Here is a 16,987-nt window from a genome sequence, read left to right as displayed (position 1 = left end):
ACTACGAAGCTCAGACGGGCCGAAACATTGCTTCCGAAGCGTTAAGGGCAGGAGATAGACGGCCTCCTTAAAAGGGAGGAGAGACCTTTTGTGACAGTCTTGGGCTTTGCCCAGTCTGTGTGTTGTGGCCTTGCGGCCTAAGGCAGAAGGGATGGGTAGACCGTTTGCCCACAGATGTAAATAGCAGATCGCAGTGAGAGAGATCTTCTCCTTCTCTCTTTAGCAATTCAACAGCGTTACCAGCTTACCAAATCCTTCGTGGTTTGGGCCCTTGACAGTTGTCATACAAATTGTCATACAAGTGGTTTCTTCCACCTGCGGATAGCCGTGTAGTGCATGAGTTGAGGAATGAGTCTTCCCACTCTGGGAGATATAAAGAAGTATATAATCTACCTTCAATCCTGGAAGATAGGGAGAGGTATAAAATCGTGGCCACAGGGAAGGTGATGACAAGTATAAAGTTGGCTATAGTCAATTCCAGAGGCTATAATGGCGTGAGAGTTTCTACATGGACACGACTGAAAATCCGGCCATATGTAAGTAAAGAGTGAGAGGTATAACGGCCAGAGGAGAGCATTCTCAATATATTTTGGCATGGCCGGCTGACCGACCGACCATGTTTGGGTATGGTCAAAAGTTGGTCTATATATAGACGTAGCCGACCGACCGACAGACCATGTTTTGAATATGGTCAAAAGTCGGCTGATATTTGGACAGGGTCGAAAGGCAGGCCCCGGTGCAAGCAAAGAGTGCGAGAGATTCAATTTACAACTAGGACAGAACCCTCTATATATTTGGACACGGCTGAAAGGTCGGCCAGCTGGAGATGGGGTTGGAGGAGGGGTTGGTGGTTGAGTTGGAGATCGGGATAGAGATGGGAGTAGGAAGGAGAAACGACGATTCGTCCATGTCTGCTGGTAGGAGATGGGAATAACAACGAAAGACGACGGTTCATCCATGTCGTCACCCCCTAGATGGTGTTGGTCAATAGTTTCTTTCTCTGAGTCCAACAAATTAGTGATCAGACTTACTGAGTGTCTCGGGCAAGCCAGACAGTGGAAATGATTCCCAATCCAAGCTTGCTAGGATATGGGAGAGGGAAGGATAAAGCATTCGTCATCAGGTGCCGTTGACATAGTCTAAGCTATAAAACAATGCAATGAGGGTTTCATCATGATAGAAAAGTAAAACAAAAGAAGGAAGTTTGGAATGAAAAGAGCAGAACATATAGGCGTCGAGGTGCACAAGGTGGGGCTGAATGATGCTGCTGATTAAACTAAACGCCAATGACGGCCTTTGCGTCACTACCACAGCAAACGACGGCACGGTATTATACTTCGGGATCAAGTAATTCAGTGGTGGCGAAGTGAGAGCGGAGTGAAAGCACTATTGTGTATAGGAGACTCGGATAGAAGGAATATGCAGGACAGAGCTACTATTTGATATTGGCTTGACGATTCAGTACTTAGAAAACAAATATCGCCTATTTACACCATGTATAGACAAATCTAGAGTACGCTTTGTGCGCTTAGCAGAAAATACAAGACGAGTTCTGGAAGTCCAATGTTGAATGTTGAATCGGAAGGGGGAAGGGACGTCGCTCAAATCCAGGGGTTACCCCTATTTGCAGCACGGCGTCCGTTTTACACGGAGTACCGCTCGCGCCGCTTTAGCAATTCTGAAAAGCCGAATTTTAGCCGAAGTCACGCGCATATTTCTACGTGACTTGCATATGATTGCCGCTTGTCCAACCGGAATCGCCAAACTTCATCGAATTGATAATCCTCAATTGGTCCATAAATGAGATTTCCGCGTTTTGTTGGCTGTGCTACGAGACCCGTTGTGGCACGTTGAGGCTCCAGTCTTTTCACGTGAATCTGTGCAGAAATCACAAGCAAGCAGTGAGACCTGTCGGCAGAGCAAGGTTGCCTGTTCAGAACCTCGAATGTGGGCATATCGAATTGAACCTTCGTGCGCAGCAGGAAGTTACAGCGCCTTGCCTTTGTTGGGCACAGCAGATGGGGGTGGAAAGTGGCACGCCGTTAGGGTCGCTTGTGTTCAAATTTTGTGAAGCATAACAGCTTCCTAAGCTGGTACTATAAATCCGCCCTTTCTACGACGCCCTCGCGTCATCATGGCCTTAATCGTCGTCCGACATTTGTTACTATTTACCAGCAATCGAGCAGTGTTTTCCACTTTTATAACGGCGGTTATACTGGTCATCGTCATGTATATGAACTGGTTTGGGGGTTTATCGCTCCTTTGCGTTACGTCAATCCAGTCAGCCTCGTTCTCAATGCCTTCGTCCAGCGATCTAATCCCCTTTGTTTTCGACCCGTTACCCTTAGGATCCATTAAGCCCGCAGGATGGCTTCATTCCGAACTGCAGACCATGGCAGCTGGACTACCAGGGCACGAATATGACTTCTATCGCTTCGTTAAATACTCGCCTTGGCTTGGAGGAGACCAGGAGTACGCATTGTTGAACGAAGGGTTCCCATACTGGTTTAATGGAATTGTGCCTCTTGCATACTCGCTTGACGATGAGAGATTAAAAATCCAGATACACGGAGCGGTGTCCTTTATTACTGCCCATCAAGCAGCAGACGGCTGGCTTGGTCCCGAAACCGGCACCAGACGGAATTTTTGGGCCCGTTTTCCCGTTCTCCTTGGGATGATCGGCCTACTCCAAGCTGATTATGGAGCGTACAGCGGCAAAGTCCTGCCGTCCATCCAAAAGTTTGTTGGTCTGATGCACACCATGCTTGAGAATGATTTTGAAGGCTACCTATATCACGAAGGCAGCGCACTGAGTGAATTCGACCACACCTGGGCCAGGGTCCGCATGGCTGACTGCATGATCTCGCTTCAATGGCTGCTGGAGCATGAGCCTGCGGTGCAGAAAGAGAGCATTATAAGAGTCATGGAACTCTTAGTTCAAGGATCGATAGACTGGGCCACTTGGTTTCAAGAAGGAACATTTGTAAAATTGGATCCCAATGATCTTCCGGATGGCGGAAGAGAGCTTGAAAACCAATATTTACCATACATGCATGGTGTGAACCTTGGACAAGGTACTATCAATTGAATGCCATACATTCCCATTGTCGTTAACACGATCTCCAGGTCTAAAATCCGGTGCCGTTGTCCGTCGGCTTACGCGGAATGAGACCCTTCTGCAAACTACTCGCCGCGGTGTTCAATGGACCTTTGAATTTCACGGCGCTGCATCTGGGACTATCCTAGCCGACGAACGGATCGCAGGGCTCGAACCTTACTATGGCTCGGAGCTCTGCACCACAGTGGAAGCTCTGTACTCACTCGCCTATCTCTACTCCGCATTGGGTGATCCTGATTCCGCATCTCGAGCGGAATTGATTGCGTACAATGCACTTCCAGCTATAACAACCCCCGATCACTGGGCACATCAATACGTTTCCCAGCCAAATCAACCGTTCGCAAAACCTTTGGCAGCTGCTGCCCTAGACAGACTTGCTAGTACCGAACAAGAGGCATTACCTCCAAGCGACCATGGCCACATCCATAAGAATGCAGACCCAGCAAGAGGAAATCCGTTCTGGAACGTGGGAGCATACGGCCAAACATTCGGCCTCGAGCTGAACTATCCGTGCTGCACAGTCAACCAGGGCCAAGGTTGGCCGAAATTTGTGGCTAACAGTTGGATGAGATATGGTGAAGACGGCATCGTTCATGCCTTGCTTGGTCCAAGTCGCGTTCGAACATCGCTCAGGAACGCCGATGTATCCATCGAGTGCAAAACGGCATACCCGTTTGATCTCACTCTTCGCTACGAGATCGAGTGCGCTGGTCCGTTCACGTTTTACTTCCGAGTCCCGGAGTGGGCACAACCCGGATCCACGTTGGAGATCTCAAGCATCGAACGATCCTCCGTATCCAGTTCTGGAGGCTTGGGTCAGGCCAGGCGTCGAAGGATTGCCCCAGGTTCTACGGATATCCCTGGCGGACTTCACGCCGTTCCCGTACTGTCAGCCGGCAAGCATATCGGGGCGGTCAAATTGATTGCAGCGCCGCGCACCGAACCGAGAATGAACGACACCGTTGCTGTGTTCTACGGGCCACTGCTCTACTCCCTTCACATCGACGTCGAATCGACCTCTCACAACCCCGTAAAGTTCGATGGTCGCACGCCGTTTGATCCGTCTGAGATCCCACCCGAAGCGAAAGATTGGTCGATGACACCATCGTCACCGTGGGCGGTTGCTATTGACCCGAGCACGCTCTCCGTCCATAATGCCGGTGTGCCGGAGGACGGTTCGCTACCGAACCCCGTCTGGGCACCAGGAGTGCCTCCAATAAGCATAACGGTGAAAGGGTGCGAGATTGAGTGGCCATTATATGGTGGGAAGACAGGGCACGTCCGTGATGGACGAATACCGGATTTGCCGCCTTCGAAGGAATTGAGAAAGTGCATCGGACCCGTTCAAGAGTGGAAGCTAGTGCCGCACGGCAGCGCGAAGATTCACATGTCGGATCTACCTGTAATCGATTTATCAGAGTCTTGAATGCTAGTTACGTGGAAGCATAAGATAGTCTATCGCATGATAGGTATACAAGCACTACTTCATATCCAATCCAGGGGCCCTTGCATAGTTGCATTGGACCTGAACCTAGGTGAATGCTCCATTTAAGCACCAATTTGCACGCCTTCCATCGTATCATCACCACCATTTTCAACGGCCGCCGCAGCTCCTTCCACCGCATTCCCTCGTCCTCTTCCAGCAAGTAGCTCTCTTCTGACTTCCGGACCGATTCCCCGATGGCCCTTGGCCAGCAGCAGATCCAGCAGCGCTTCTCGCTGGTCCTCGGTGATGTCATCCCGATATCTCTGCGCGAAGGCAAGCAGACTCTGATGCCACAGCAGCGGCAGCGACTCTTCCCTCGACAGGTTCTTGCGGCTCACACCTGCAATAGACCTGGTATCGCTCATATTGATGTCGTCTCCTGAACCAACCCCACGATATCGCAAGAAATGAAACACGAGGGCGTCGATAACACGATAAGGAAGGGCGTAGCGCTTCTCGATCAGAATTTTGATACACCAGTTGACTGGACCAGCGCCACCTGCGTCTCCACCCTTAGTATTCCACGATCCTAAAGTGCTGTCCGCTGCGATCTCCGTCAAGCGGAGAAGTGCGGCTGCAGAATGGAGAACAGGTATCGAAACGCGCGCAATGACGGATGCGATGATATGCGCTTCTCGCATCGATGGCATCGATTCCAAGAGCGGGAACAGCAGACCCTTGAAAAATGCGGATGGTTTATATAGTGCCTTCTTCAGCGCGCGGTACAACGTTTGGTGCAGCTTGTGCTGGGCGTGATCGTCTATCCTTTCGCGGACCAACGGTAGGAGAGCCTCGGTCAGGAACATCTGCGCGGATGCAGGCGTGCCGGAGATAAACAGCTTCGTGGCCGTGTACGCGGCGTGCGGTGTCCAGTTGAGCGGCTCGGTTAGGGAGAGGAGCGTGGCTTGGGTAGGCAGGGGAAGAGTAGGAATAATCGTGAATGGTTTGGGGGGTTTGCCCGTCGTCATGCGGGAGAGGAGTGGTCCTATCGTTGTGTAGACTTGGAGAACCTTCGGGGGAATCTCCTCGGAGGGGGCTTCATCTTCTTCGTCGGCATTGCCGCTTTGAAGGGCTTCGTGAGCGGCTATCTTGGAAAGGATCAGATCCGCAAGATTCGTCCCGCCTTTTGATTCTGAGAGGGTCGGTTGGTCTCCGGGCCAGTGTAGCTCCGGGTCGGTTGAAGGGTTAAATTTATTGAAGAGATCCAAATCGTTCGGGTCCACTTCCTGCGAGGGATATCAGATCGGGTCTATCCTGGAGTCAACGGACATGCATACCACTTCTTCAACCACTTCATCTTCATCTCCCCAGGCGTCCTCATCATCATATGCGCCTTCATCCTCTTCCGGCTCGGCGGCTGGAAATCTTGACTCGAACTGGAAAGCGACGTTCTCCTCCTGTACATATCGACCTCGCTGCTCGGCTGCTTCCTCCTCTTCCAGGTCCTGGCCTATGCGCAAAATCTTCCGAGATGCGGCGGTATCAACGAATCGTTCCTCTTCGTCTCCGTCATGGCGCGACTTCCTCCGCTTGGCGACTTTATTTTTGAATGGCTGGACGGGGTCATACTCGTCGGCGAGAGGGTTGTGGCGGCGCTGTTGCCGGCTGTCCGACGAAATTTGCGCGGTCTTCGGCATGTTCGAATATCTGCCCCGTGAAATCACACGCGATTTAGGATATATAATTCGTTGGGTTTCTAGATGGACGTCTGGACCATTAGGGCATGGAATTGGCAATTCTGCACCAGTGAAGCGGAACGAGAAATTTGAGTGGGTTCGGGGTTTTCGTTCCACGCGGAGATAAGATGCTTGGCGGACGTTAGATGTTGACGCCTCAGGCAGAAAGGCATTCAACTCCCAAGCTGCTCGAGTAATAATATCTGGATTCTGGTGATCTCTCACTCCACCTCGAAAGTTGGTAGTTCTTTGTGAACATCTCTAGGGATTCCCAGAAGCAAAGCGGACGTAGATGTTCTCCTTGCCAATATCTCTTATCCTCTGATTATCAGGCTTTGCCTCGGGGTCTTGTCTGGTGCCATGACCCTGCGACGTCCCTGATACTTGTCTTTGTCTATTCAATGAACCCGTCATGGCGTCGTCTCGCTGTACGCCACATCAAGGACGCCAGTCAGTCAAAAAAAAGACCAGCACCTTACAAGGCGCCACCCGCTCCTAAGAAGCCCGCCCCAGCCGAACCCGAACCTCCACCGGTCCCGAAGCAGACGGATACACCAGAACCGGTTCCACGGAGCCGGCGATTCTTCCCATCTCTACGCGAAATTCCGCAAAGATTTCGCGACCATGGCCCACAAGCCTGGCGCCTGGCATTCTGGGCTCCTCAACTGTTCATATGGCTCCATTTCGGCATATACCTGGTTGGAACCATAAAGGACACGGGTGGCCCATCGATGCTCCCCCTTCTCCCGGTGTCGGACAGTGCGGTTTGGATCTCGAGGAAATATCGAAGGGGGAGAGGCATTCAAGTTGGCGATGTTATCAGCTTCGCCCACCCGATAGGCGACTACAATGCGATTAAACGTGTTGTCGGGATGCCTGGCGATTTCGTTCTGCGAGATACGCCTGGGGAAGGAGAGGGTATGATGATTCAGGTATATCGAGAGTCCATATCCAAAGCTACAACTCGGAAGTCTCCTCCGCTCACTCATTTTCAAGGTGCCTCGTGGCCATTGTTACGTTGTCGGGGACAACCTACCGTGGTCAAGGGATTCGCGCATGCTCGGTCCGATCCCTCTAGCACTAATTCAAGGGAAAGTCAATGCTACACTCTGGCCGTTTACAAGAATCGGTCGCGTCGAAAATGGATTAGCTCCTGCTTTAATTCAAGAGGAATTTCAAGAAGAAATTCATTGAGCACTCGGTCCCCAAAATTACCTTTGGAGTGATCTATCTCTGCGCCTACAGTAAGACCTCCCATCTCTCCACCTCGGGTGATTGCCACTGATCACATTGCGAAGTACGTCTGGTGATAACTATTCCTGAGGCTCATTCCCGATAGCACGTCTGTTTATGACCATCGTCATATGCCCCGTGTGCCTACTCGTCCTCTTGAGCATAAGCTTCTTCCTGAAGCCTTGCGTCATTATCATACTGCAGCCATTCCAATGGAAATTGGTCCCCACTCGCGTCGCACTCTTCGTCAGCTAGTGCTGCTGAGTACGACCATATGCATACTGTGACAGCCGCCGCAGTTGCGAACGAGCAGAATGCGAGGAGCACGGTGGTGCCGGAGCCACTGTGATTGTATCCATCTGGCAGATCTCCCAGGGAGGATACAGAGGATGAGCCGCTGGATACTTTCGATATGATGATAGAGTTTGCGAACGTTAATAACGCAACGGACTTGAACCTTTGAAGTCAGCCCTGATCAGTGGACATACCATTGGAGCGCTCGGCCTTACTATGGTAGCAATCTTGAATACAATACCGCCACAAGCATGACCAATCCTCTGATTATTCATTTCCCAACCAAATATGCCAGTCAATAACGGCGTAAGCGTTGAAAAATCTGCGAACAATGCCACCCTTTGACGGCCAACATTTTGTTTTCTTAGGCATCTCAAAAGTTGACACATTATATTTGTCCTATACACTGTCGTCTCCGATGACTTAAGCGCGGTCGAGATCTCCCCGCCCTTGCCTTCAACCACCGCGATAGCGTCAGCCACGGAGATGGGTTGGGACGCCGGGTGACACTATTATGGAGCTAAAGCAATGCGTCAGTGGACAGCTTACATATTCAAGTCTCAACGAGTTCATCCTCAAAAGTGCTCCGACATAGCTAAAGTAGCTATAAGCTGAACCATTGAAGACTACTACATCTCTCGCACTGAGTGTGACTGACGGCCGGTATGTTTGAAACATTTCAATTGCCACTCAGACTGATGGACTCCTATTTCTGATATATGATTATACTGCAATAAATACATTCCAAATCCCAATACTATGTTATACTAATAGTATATCATGGCCCCAGCCCCCCGACGGGGGTATGGTTTCTCCTTTAGGAGACATAAATGAAGGAGATATAAGCCTTGAAACGGAGCTGGACGTGATTAAATTTACGCTAACGTTCTCGCCCCTTCAAGTCCAGTAGTTCTTTCGGCCGGGAAATCCTTGTCAGCCATCATAATCTCCCCCGTATTGATCCTGACCATATTAATCCCCTGATTGTGTGTTCTAACGATATAATCAGTAGAGTACCAGGCCGCTCGACCGTGTGGGTGGGGACATACCTTTGCTATGAACACACTCGGCAAAAATCCAACTGTTTGGCCTCCAGTCAGGAGGAACATCGCTAATAAGCTCGGTATCAGGAAGAGTACACAGCCGGCACCTACTACTCATTTGCGTGCTTCAAGAGGCATGTGCTAGAGCAGGGCTGAGGTTCTTAGTTCTTTGCAGTTGATAATGATCAGTGCGAAGTCCTTTGCAGGGGTAATCGACTTAAAAGCCTCGAGGGGCATCCGTCTTATAGTTGACTGAGCTCATCTCCACAACCATTCGCTCATATTTGCGATATTTGGTGATGTGAATGAATGCTTGAACGACAAGTCTAGATACATCTTGCCTCGAATCCTCACCAGCAAAAAGCACAAATGACTGTAGAGGATTAGTTCACTCGATGCCTCCAAAGGGAGGGATGAGAACCTGAACCGCACGCCACTATAGAATATACTCACCAGGATGTGGGCCTTCGGACAGTGTCTTTCGTAATGCAGTGAACTTGCGTCCCCAAAATCCGCTACAAGATTGCAATTGGGGTTCGTCATCTCGGAACTTTCTCCTCGGGCGTCCTCATATCAGTGGCCCTTCACAGTGGACAGATTTCGTGATCAGATACGCATACATAAGGTATTCAGACTAACACTTATTCGACTATCTTGAGCCAAATTACTCTTTTAAACAAAAAGACGGCAGATTGACCTCCGTTTTTGGAGGTTTGTGACGCCGTTTTCGCAGGTAAATCTGCCATGCTCCAGCGCCAATGAGAACTCCCCTTACTCTCCGACATGGATCTCACTGATAGATCGGCAGGCAGTAATGCCTAAACCGAGCACGCCAAACTAGAAGAAGACACCGCCAAACCCGAAGTAGAGGCGCTAAACCGAAGCGAGCCAGGTGTCATGGGCCCAAACCACGAAGGATTTGGTAAGCTGGTAACGCTGATGAATTGCTAAAGAGAGAAGGAGAAGATCTCTCTCGCTGCGATCTGCTATTTACATCTGTGGGCAAACGGTCTACCCATCCCTTCTGCCTTAGGCCGCAAGGCCACAACACACAGACTGGGCGAAGCCCAAGACTGTCACATACGTTATCCATAACTACTACGTATACCAACTGAGATGTAATTTAAGCTAGCCCATGTACGCAATCATCTTTGCCAAGTCAGTAGCTCTATTTATAGTTTAATAGCGCCACCATATCAATCCTCACGTCTTTATGGGGCTGCTGTTAAGGTCTTAACTGTCATCTAATTCATCCCCATTCGTATTTGTTAGGAAATAGTAGAAAACACGTACTGGACGCAGTTTCACTGTCTATTAACTGATACTCTAGCAAGACGATATCTTCCGCCTTCCAGTCAGCTCTAGCATGTCGACAGCGCCCACCGGTGACAGAGAGCTGAACGAGCAGCCCCCCATCTTACGTCTGTCGGACGAGCTCCTCGAGTTAATCCTCAAGTACGCTTCTATTGGATATGGCGCGTCGACATTCACTGTACCAGATGCTAAGGTGATCCATTCCATCACGGGCGAGGAAATAAAGCAGAAGAGTGACGATGGTCTACGAAGATGCCCGCACCCGAACGTTCGGGCGTCCCATGAAGCCTCCTGGATGCCCTTGGTTTGCCGTCACTTTCGTTCGATCTTTCAACCTCTGTTTTACCGTCACCTCGAGCTCTGGATAGGCCCCCCATGCTGTCGATACCGGAATCGGCTCCCCAGTTTACATGCCACGCTCCGAGGTAACCCAGCGCTTGCTCGACGCTGCCACACCTTAATGATTGAACAGTACTCCCTGGAGTCATTGACTGCCGAACAATATATCAAAGTCTTCCATGAAATTTTGTCGTTGACAACGAACCTCCGATGTCTTAAGCTCGTAAGCTTTCCTATCGACGTCCTATCAGAGAGCGATACGGACGGTGCTGGCCCATTCGCCTGTGTTTGGGAGCGGCTTACGTCCATCAATCATGTCATGCTGATTGATGTCCTGCATGAAGAGGAGGGATACGGCCTTGGCCGTAACATGATGCGCTCTAGATCGAACCGCTGTAACCGAGCGCTCCAGATCTACGGCTTCGTATCACTGTCGAGATCCGACGTCGCTTTTCTTAAAGTTAGTTAAGATCGATCTTTACTCCCCCCTTCTTCCCCGTTCAACCTCCCATTAAACCCTCCGCTGTTAATGTAATGCTCCCTTGCTAACAACTCCGCTTATTAGGAGGGCACCGCGCCGTTTACTACGGTAGACATCGGCGATTTTAACAATGACGAGCTGGTCCTCCCGACGATTGTTAACTGGTGCAAGACCATCGAGCACTTCGCCTATATGGATTACTTTAAGGACTGTTACGTCCCTTCCCCACCGGACGACGACCAGACTTTCTTCCACTGGCTTCTCGCGCGCCACCGTTCGACCGTGCGTTCCCTCGCCATTGGATATTTCCATCGGATGCCCGGTCGTCCCCTCGACGTCACTGGCCTGCCCGCGCTAGAAACCCTCACAATCCTCTGGACGACCTTCACCGCCAATCCCCATTGCCGGATCGACGATCTCGATGCCACCGACGCCGCGAACGCGCTGCTCGCACCGAAACTACGGAACCTCACGCTGGTTATGGAGACGTTCAACCGGTTCTCCGACCGGTTCTCGGCCTGTCCCCGGGGCACGCATGGGACGGAATTGGACCAATGGCTGGGGCAATTTATGGAGATCGCGAGGCAGCGGCACTCGCCGTTGCAACGGATCCGGATCGTGTACGACGGCCGCCGCGAAGGCTGTGTAGGTGGTTGCAATTTCCCAGAGAATGTTATGAATCCTCTGTTCGAAGCGGCCAAGCGATTGGATTTTACCTTGGTGTTTGAGGAGGAGACCATTGATAGTTGGCATTAATACCCACGTAGAATAGAAGACGCTGCTCCGAGGCCTTTCGGGAGATATTTAACATCTAGCGGAGGGACAGGAGTCAAAGCACCCAGTTTCCGGCCACCACAAACAATCCATTTGATCAACATATTGCCCTAGAGTTACACAAATAGAACAGCTACTATATATATTTCTATAAAGGAGAGATCTACTCTCTCCGCCCTAGAACTCCTTACCGGGACTGTACAGACGGCGTGGCACTCAAAGAAGTCAGTAGTATCCGTACTTGGGCTTGACCTTGCCGGAGCTTTTGATAACGTCTCTTACCCCCGGCTGCTCTGGGTCCTCCGTCGGATGGGATACCCCGAATGGATTGTCCAGATGATCGCATTGTTCTTAACCGGACGGCGAACAAGGATCCTCTTCTCGGACTTTAAGAGCCGCTGGTTCGACACGGAGACTGGGATCCCGCAAGGATCTACCCTATCACCCGCGCTGTTTATCCTATTTATATCTGACCTATTAAAACAGTTCAAAGAGGTTCAGGGTAACGTGCTTGGGTTCGGATTCGTTGATGATACTACACTTATTACCTGGGGAGACACGGCTAAGTACCAGATTATCCACTTCACCAAGAAACGTAATTCTTCCGCTGATCTCCGGTCTACGATCCAGATACAGGGACACCAAGCTGAACTGGTTACATCCCTCCGGGTGCTAGGGGTCTGGCTCGACCCGTCTCTCTCATGGAAGGACCATATCCTCCGGGCAACACAGAGGGGACTTAGGGCCTTTGACTCCCTAGCGAGGGTAACCTCGTCGGTATGGGGACCATCTGTCCGGAAATCGAGGCTACTTTATACAGCAGTTGCACGGCCCATTATGACATACGGCGCCCCAATCTGGGGAGTCGATCAGCAGGGTGAGCCAATCTCTGAAGGCAAAATGAAGGACCTGGCCAAGGTTCAGAACAAGTGCCTTCGAAAGATTCTAGGGGCGTACAAACGGACACCAATCGCCGCGCTTGAGAAAGAGGTGGACGTTCCCCCAATCGAGCTCTACGTCCAAGAACGGGCCGCTCAAAGAGCAGCATCGGCGAACTCCCATAAGGTCACTACCCAGATTGAAGGAGCCCTGACGCAAGTCTGGGATGCTGCGTCTGCTCCCCCGAGACGAACAGTCTAAACCTGAACCCGCAATGTGTACGCTCCGGACCCAGTATGATAGACTCCTGTTCCCCCGGCCCGAACCAGCTAGGGGATATCGAACACAACAGCGAAAAGGCCCGCACCGGATGATCCAGGACGAGTATCGGGCGAAATGGAGGGAAAGATGGCAAGCCGAAGCGGCCAGACCAGGAAGGAGAGCAAGGACATAGAAGGACCCGTGGGAAACTCAGTGCCTTAACCGGTACGATGGCCCTCAGAAACACGAGGCCTCGGCGCTTATGGCACTTCGGACTGAGGTAGTTGGAGTTAAGGGATGGCTCGCGAAAATTGGTGTCCCTGGAATCCACCCAGCGTGTGAGTGTGGTGCCCCCCGACAGTCTCTCTACCATCTCCTTGCGTTTTGCCCGCAGCGGACCGACCAGAGGATTGCGCTCCTCCAACGAGCTGGAACAACGGACTTTAAGAGGATTTTGCATGACAGGGACAAGGTGCGCCACGCAGCAAGGTGGCTGATCGATGCGGGAGGCCTAGAGCAATACCGGGTAGCCAAGGAAGTTGAGAAGGAGGTAATAGAGGACTGGAAACCGTTCCAGGTCCTCCACGACGTGCCAGAATAAGCTCTCCGCGTAGGCGGAAACACCGACTCGTGCGGAATGATAAAAATGATTGAGATACTCTACCAAGGGGAGAAGGTGGGATTTTATGTACCCGCAGCCTCATGGCTACGGGGAAACTTTTGCCCGCGATAGACCAGATAGAATGCCGTGCTCATAGACCCGAAAGGGATCCAGATAGTACGTTAAATTGATTCTTATTATTATATATAGTAGCCTATTATGCTGGAAATGTGCGCCAATTAACCTAATCGTACCCCGATATATGCCAAGAAACCAAACCCATCTGGCGGTTGGGGTTGGCTGCACCCGCCGAAAAACCAAACCCGCGGGTCCCCCGCGGTTTTTGGCAGCGGTTGCGGTTGGGTTTTACAGACAGACCCCCCCAACCCCAACCGCAACCGCCGGATTTCGGACCCCAACCGCGAGGGGTGGGTTTCTTCATTCTACGCAAACCCAAACCCAAACCCTGCGGTTCGAACCGCACCCATCCGAGGCCTATTAAAGTAGTGGGCGATTTTGATAGGGTCAGGTTCGTTAAGTTAATATAAGCGTGCACAGTGGGGCAAGTCAGCCATTCTGGCGGTCGACATGCCGTCGTCTCTTTTACTTATTAATTCTTACCTCTATTTAAAGACGGTCGAGTTCCGATACGAACTCGATAAAGTCTATATTACCCTGCTTAAATTGTCCGTAGGTATCTATCGCTCGAGTCGCTTTATAGGGATCTATATAGCGTCGGTTAAGGTACTTAAACAGGCCGCTAACGGTCGTTAGTATATTAAGAGTTCGTCCCGACGAGATGAAGTATTATACGTATTTTACTGCTTGACCCACGAGGAAAGCTTATATATAGGCTACTCGTATGCTTTCGTTATTTCTAGCCAGGTTAACCGCGAGCTTATTCTTTACCTAATCTTTAAAAGTCGGGTATTTAGATCGTTTAATACCGTCGAAGGTTACTAGCTTCGGAAGGATACTACGGCTTAGTCCTAATAATACCTAGTCCTTCGCTTACGCAGCGGCGGGTCCTTCTCGTTCCTTAATATCCTTTAGAAGGGCAGCGATATATTCATCTATCGTTTTCTCGCCTGGGTATCGCCTCCTTACTTCTCCGGCGACCTTCTTTATTTCTTCTAATACGTTGGCTTTCTCTATAATGCTCGTTGTTGACACGGTCTGGATGCGCAAGGTCTGCGATTACCAAGTTCCATTAATCTAAACTGAAGAGAGAGAGAGAGAGAAGAAATCTCCCGGCACCTTTGTGCGCGAGATAGCGACTCTCCTCTCCAATGCCCTACTGCTGTGTTACCATGTTTGTTTGCTTCTCTGATATAATCCACCAGCCACGTCTTCAGCCACAACCAAGGGAACAGGCCGCAGGCCTGGGACCATAACAAGAAATGCGTTACACGACATCTCTGTGGTGGAGGAGAGATATCTCTGATCATGTGACAACGACCGTGCGGTTGTGGGGATTGTGGAAGAGTGGTCGTGGGAGAGTGGCAATTGTGAGAGGATGTCCGTGGAGCGGCGACCGTGAGAGAGAATGGTTGTGGGAAGTGTTCGTATTAATGTGTTCGTGGGCGAGTGGTCGTGGGAGCGAGATCTTACGAGAGTAGCCGTGGGAGGAGGGCTACACGGAAGGGAGCGTGTACTCCAAAAGAGCGCACTTTTAAGAGCCAGCGTGCAATCTACGGAGCGTGCGGATGGTTCCGTGGTAGAATACTGTTTGTGGGACCAGAATCGGAACCAGGAGAGCGTGCGAAGGATGTCGTGCCAGGCCGCCCCGGAGCTTGGTATGATCGACCACGCCAAGCTCCGGGGATCCTACACACAGCCACAGCGAGATCCCCAACGGTTCTCGATGATGTCATTTTTGGATCTGGCAGCACATCTAACTTAGAAGCAACAAAAGAGAGAGATAAAATCCTTCGATCGAATTTGGCCTTAATCAATAGCCATTTTAGCTAAATTTATATTAGCCTCGTTTGAGGACAATTGAGGCTGTTGTTGTCGAGGCATCTCGAAAAAACGGTACCGATCGTCGTTATTGAGCTGAAGTGACTAACTCGGTGGTGTGGCTAGGTCGCTGGTGGATTACAGCTCTAGTTGTGAATTAATATCTTCGTCTATCAGACATCTATTACTCAAACAACCAGACGGCAAGAAGACCTCCGTTTTCGGGGGTCTATTTGGCTGTATGACTCACACGGCGCGACCTCCATCGATGCTCACTCCTCCACACGACGCCAGCTTCAGATGCTCATGCTTTAGACCCTCTCAAACGTTGTACAAACGAGCTATACCCATGGCCCATGCCTCGAGATTGGCCGCGCTCAACGAGACGTCCTGCTCAGCAGCCGCTTTAGGGCGCCGCATGATCTTCTTAAAAGGCAGCACAAATGGCGCACCAGTGATGATTGGGGGTGTCGATCTGAGGTCAATCGTCGTAGCTGCCGTGCACATCGCGATATCTCGAACTCCGAGTGGCGCGGATCGCGTTCGATTAGCGTCAGCAACGGTGACGAGCTCGTACCTTTCAAGGCGGAAGGTACGCCCTGATTTGTTGAACGAAGCTAGAACCACCATTCGAGTATTGTTTGGGGGCAATTGAGCCGATAGCCACCATTGTGCATCAATATGAAGACGCCCTAAGCACTCTGTCCAACCGGCCTCGATGATTAAGGCGGGCCATGGAGGGGGGTTAGAAGGTGTTATTGAGCTGTCCGCCTCCTTGAATGAATTGCCTGAGCGATGGCGGCACCGGCCTGATCCGGAACACGTAAACTCCAGATTAAGCTGGAGACCCATAAGCCTCAACTGCATGATTATTTCGGCATGCAAGTTGGCGTGCATGTTCTCGTGCACATGGGTCACCATCCTGACGATTAATTTATCGTCATCAAGTTGTAAACGAACTGGGTAACGGAGTCGGTCGATGTAGGTGAGCTTCGAGTGGTTAAAGGCCGAAAAAACGATCCATCGCTGTGTATTGTCTCCGCCGTCGCCGTCCAGAGCTCGCAGACGATCCGCAACAGCACGCTTGAAATTGGCAATGCTGAATGGCAGTACTTGGGCTTGTTCGAGTCCTGCAGCTGGTGGAACCTTAGGAGTCATTTCATCGAACGGTGGGGTTTCTGTAGTTCGAGAGATTGGAGAAGTTGGTGAAGTTGGAGAAGCCATAATGGTGAGCTGGGACTTCTCATATGCGGGCACTCCGTTCGTTGAAGTTGCGTTGGAGATGAGCCGCTTGATTTCAGCTAAAAGGCGTACGTTCCTTGGTATGGAGTACTCTAGTCACGGTCCTAATAAGTGGTCAGGGCGGGGCCGTCGCTTTCCATAAGTGGCCTTGCTGCCTGCTTGGAACCAAAGGAGGCCCTTTCCTTCTGGCGCGTGACAGGATGGAGCTGATCATGTTCTCCCGGTAGAGGATGTCTCGATCAATGTGATGAGATAATAGACATTTCTAAAGAGTGCTGGTGGAAAAA

General features: G+C 50.9%; 4 protein-coding genes across 4 annotated transcripts; 3 read left to right on the top strand and 1 right to left on the bottom strand.

Moving 5' to 3' along the window:
- Positions 1-2,296: 2,296 nt before the first annotated feature.
- P152DRAFT_391965 (uncharacterized protein) lies at positions 2,297-4,544 on the top strand (the record flags this gene model as incomplete). Its single annotated transcript, XM_033676124.1, has 3 exons — positions 2,297-3,074; positions 3,127-3,454; positions 3,527-4,544. The coding sequence occupies 3 exons, from the start codon at positions 2,297-2,299 to the stop codon at positions 4,542-4,544; spliced, it is 2,124 nt and encodes a 707-aa protein (XP_033536915.1).
- Positions 4,538-6,353, bottom strand: P152DRAFT_456336 (Bystin-domain-containing protein). The gene is made up of 2 exons (XM_033678976.1): positions 5,882-6,353; positions 4,538-5,830 (listed from the first exon to the last, which is right to left on the bottom strand). Exons 1-2 carry the CDS (start codon positions 6,239-6,241, stop codon positions 4,667-4,669), a joined length of 1,524 nt encoding a protein of 507 aa, XP_033536914.1. The 5' UTR covers positions 6,242-6,353; the 3' UTR covers positions 4,538-4,666.
- A 550-nt stretch (positions 6,354-6,903) lies between these two features.
- P152DRAFT_372079 (signal peptidase-like protein I) lies at positions 6,904-7,441 on the top strand (the record flags this gene model as incomplete). The annotated part of the gene is made up of 2 exons (XM_033675536.1): positions 6,904-7,212; positions 7,277-7,441. Coding segments are annotated over 2 exons (474 nt in total), but the record flags the coding sequence as incomplete, so codon positions are not given.
- Positions 7,442-10,562: 3,121 nt separating this feature from the next.
- P152DRAFT_251151 (uncharacterized protein) lies at positions 10,563-11,952 on the top strand. The gene is made up of 3 exons (XM_033674707.1): positions 10,563-10,726; positions 10,848-10,963; positions 11,069-11,952. Exons 2-3 carry the CDS (start codon positions 10,874-10,876, stop codon positions 11,738-11,740), a joined length of 762 nt encoding a protein of 253 aa, XP_033536912.1. The 5' UTR covers positions 10,563-10,726; positions 10,848-10,873; the 3' UTR covers positions 11,741-11,952.
- The last annotated feature ends 5,035 nt before the right edge of the window (positions 11,953-16,987 follow it).

Source organism: Eremomyces bilateralis (genome assembly GCF_010015585.1).
Source record: "Eremomyces bilateralis CBS 781.70 unplaced genomic scaffold P152scaffold_4, whole genome shotgun sequence".
NCBI classification, from domain to species: Eukaryota; Fungi; Ascomycota; class Dothideomycetes; order Eremomycetales; family Eremomycetaceae; genus Eremomyces; species Eremomyces bilateralis.
Note: the sequence above shows the minus strand (reverse complement) of the source record. Positions and strands in the feature narration are given on the sequence as shown.